This window comes from Triticum dicoccoides, chromosome 7B, assembly GCF_002162155.2.
Source record: "Triticum dicoccoides isolate Atlit2015 ecotype Zavitan chromosome 7B, WEW_v2.0, whole genome shotgun sequence".
NCBI classification, from domain to species: Eukaryota; Viridiplantae; Streptophyta; class Magnoliopsida; order Poales; family Poaceae; genus Triticum; species Triticum dicoccoides.
In genome coordinates this window covers 119698025-119701628 of record NC_041393.1, presented here as the reverse complement: position 1 = coordinate 119701628, position 3604 = coordinate 119698025, and the positions used below count along the sequence as shown (strand labels likewise).

Here is a 3604-nt window from a genome sequence, read left to right as displayed (position 1 = left end):
GGGGGGGGAAGCATGCGTCGATCAAACCTAACTGGCATTTGATGATTTGAACTATAATTGATGCCTAGCGAGTCAATTCATTATTCACACGAGGGAAAAAGCATGAGTCCACCACACCTAACACATTCGATGATTTGAAGAACTACATGGTAGTGAGCAGTGCCCCAACGCCTACAATCGCTTAGATCCTGGAGCTGCCTAAATAACGTCATCAAATCCGCCTGAATACTAACCCCAATCATTGGCAGGTAGCAACTACCTGTAACCGTCTGAGCATCGTGCACTCGTAACTGAAAGCATACAAGCACGTGGATCCAGTACGCTACCTGCTGACTTCCGGAGCGGCGCAGGCGCGGCGGAGGAGAGGGGTCGGAAGACGTGCCTGCCGCCGACGCGAGGCGGCGGGGAGGAGGGGAGGCAGCGGCCCGCGGCGCAGGGCGGGGCCGCCGCGCGGAGAGCCATGCAGGTGTGGATGCCGGTACGGCCTCACGGGCTCGAGCGGCACCGACCGACGGGTTGGGGAGTCGCTGCCGGCGGGGTAAGCGGATTGTGCTGTCGCTGCCGGCGGAGGAATGCGGCGGAGGAGGCGAGGCAAGCGAGCGGCTCTGTCTCCTGATTGGTTTTGGCTGCTGCGTTGGTGACCGGCGGGTGGAGTGGCGGCCAGCTGTGCGGGCGTTTCCCGTGACAATAGGGAGGATGTCTTTGCCGTCCGATCTCCGATGTTCGTGCAAAACTCCGAATGGACGGCGCAAGATTAACAGCAGCTTGGTAGTAATAGAAGCTAGTGGAAATTTTGCAGGAAACGGTGAAATTCTTAGACTAACATAAACATGGTGTCATGCAAAGCTTCATTTATTAGGTTATAGACTCATATTGCATTTGAACATGTGATATTACAGTAACTAGCTAAGTTACTCAAACTACCTCTCTCCTCATTAACTAATTGCCACATAAGCAAATTTGCTTAGTTGGACTCGATGTTGCTGCTGAAGTTACTCCCACTGTGGCTAGTCTTACTGCTAGTTGAAAGTGTGGGAAAGAGCAACTCTAGGGTAGCGTCCGATTGCCGTAATAATGGTCATTATAACACTTTTTATCGAAAAGACTGCTATAGCAAAATCATCATCACATTATCTATCGCCATAATTTTTTAAGGGCACGTGCCTCGCATGTAGGCGGCTTTCGCATCAGTCATGAGGCCACGTCCCTGACTATGCATTTAATGCGGGTGCAGCCTACCGTGAGTAGTCTTTCACATGCATATGTATAGTAGACCGCCATCATCACAGTTTATAGGCAGTTGATGACCCGTATAGATGATCAATTATAATTCTTTCGATAAGTAAGAGTGTCAAACCCAACGAGATGCAGAAAAATAAATAAGCGGTTTCCAGCAAAGTATTCTCTGCAAATGGTAGAAGATAGTTTTGATAGATAATTTGGTAGCAAGATTATCCGTCACAAGTGACAAGTAACAAAAGTAATAAGGTGCGGCAAGGTGGCACAATCCTTATTATTGCTAAGGACAAGCTAGAAGTACTTCTTATAGTGATTAAAACGTTCTCCAAGACACACAAGAATTTCATCTAGTTACTTTCATCATGATTCAGTGACAGACATTCGTTGCTTTGATAAGTTGTTATGTGAGTGGACCGGAGCTAAGGTCTTGTTCTTAGTTGAACAAACAACCTACTTATAATTACCCTCTCTCGCAAGCATCCACAACTATAAAAGAAAATTAAGATAAATCTGACCATAAAATTAAACATGTTTCGGTAAACCTGCAAGGATGGAGTTAAGAAAAATTATATGTATAATTTCGATCACGATGAACCAAATACATAGGATAAAATTTCTGATGGAATTCCAGCTTCAACCGGTTCCAGTCCTATGTTCCGGTATCATCTAATAGCCTACATGTCAATGTTTTTTTCCCTCAGACATAAAGGGAATATTTTCTTCTTAACTCCGTCCTCGGATTAACTTGCAAGCTTAAACAATCCACAAATTTCATCTATATAGATTAAGTGCATATCAGGATGTATTGTTTCATCTCCTGCATAATGATTAGCTAGCAGTTTCTCTAACATACCCGAAGGAATTTCATACTAAATATTTTCAGTGGATTCAGTGGGTTGAGAGGCAACTCTTATTGCTTCCGGTCGAGGTGAAGATATCTTGGATAAACCCCTCAAAGAATTATTTTCCATAATGACAAGCAACAGTAAATTTTAGAGCGTAATAAAAATGCTTTCTTACCAAAGACACTTCACTCCCCGGCAACGGTGCCAGAAAAGAGTTTTGATGACCCACAAGTATAGGTGATCAAACATAGTCCTTTCGATAACACTAGTAGAAAACACGGTACTAGTCCCGGTTTCGGAGGGCCTTTAGTCCCGGTTCTGGAACGGGGACAAAAAATGGGACTAAAGCCCAAAACCTTTAGTCCCGGTTTGCTTACGAACCGGGACAGAAGGGGCTCCACGTGGCCGCTGCGGGGTGCCCAGGCAGGATGACCTTTAGTCCCGGTAGGTAATACCAACCGGGACCAAAAGGCAGCCACGCGTCAGCAGCTCGCAGGCGCTGGGTTTTTTGTTTTTTTAAGGGGAGGGTTTAGGGGTTTTGCAGGGTTAATTTAGGGGTTTCATAAAGTGTTAGCTAGCTAATAGAGAGAAGTGACCTCTCTTTCTCCGTGCTTGGTCGACGCTAGCTACTATATGTATAGAGAGAACTCGACACGCTAGCTACTAAGCAAATGAAGGAACCATTAATTATAGAATATCATCATGAACATATACAAAGAGAAGTGACCTCTCTTTCTTCGAGATTGGTCGAACAACAAGTTTCCGTATATATCTATCCGACGCTACTACATATATACAATATAACATCTCTTACAATCTCTAACATATAAAATCCATTTCAACTTCCACATGGCATTCTCCGTCTTTATGTATGACGTGGTCAAGAAAGAATCCCGCCAATTCCTCTTGAATTGCTCGTATGCGATCATGTGGTAGGAGTTCATCCCGCATCTGCCACAGCTAATTTAAAGAAGGCGGTCAATACATATATATGAATGAAACTCAACACAATTGATGGTAATAAAACAAAATTGTGAATATTGTTTACATACTTCATATTGCTTGTCAGAGTAGCCCCGCTCAGACGTCGAGTGGCGGATGAACTCGCAAACATAGTATCCAGATAAATTATTCCCGTCTTCCTGCCACAAGCACTTTATGAGAATAGAGTTCAATCAAATTGATAATGAAGCATGATAATGGTATTGATGAAACAAGAATTAATGAGAGATGCGCGGAACTAGCTAGTACTACTTACTTTGGGGTGTGTAAATCGCAGCTCCTTTTGTAGACCCGGAACCATTCTGGTGAACTGTTTCCAAACCTTGCCACGCAAAGGAAATGATTACTTGATATTAGCAAATGAACGAAAGTTGCCGATATGGTGCGATAATGATCGATTGAACTTACTTCTGGAGCATTGCAATCATGTCTGCATACTCTTGAGGATCTTTATGTCTCGAGTCTAAGACAGTTACTACTCCCCAGTCAAGCTTAATCTCTAGCAGAATACAGTGGAA

The 3604-nt window shown here is 44.1% G+C and overlaps 1 protein-coding gene across 1 annotated transcript in view; it reads right to left on the bottom strand.

The window, feature by feature from the left end:
• The window catches only part of LOC119336842 (probable fructokinase-6, chloroplastic), a 14110-nt gene extending 13456 nt beyond the window's left edge, over window positions 1-654 (bottom strand). Inside the window, exon 1 of the mRNA XM_037608926.1 lies at window positions 327-654. Coding sequence (XP_037464823.1) covers window positions 327-462 — 136 coding nt within the window. The 5' untranslated portion in view covers window positions 463-654. The remainder of the gene's footprint in view (window positions 1-326) is intronic.
• Window positions 655-3604: the final 2950 nt, after the last annotated feature.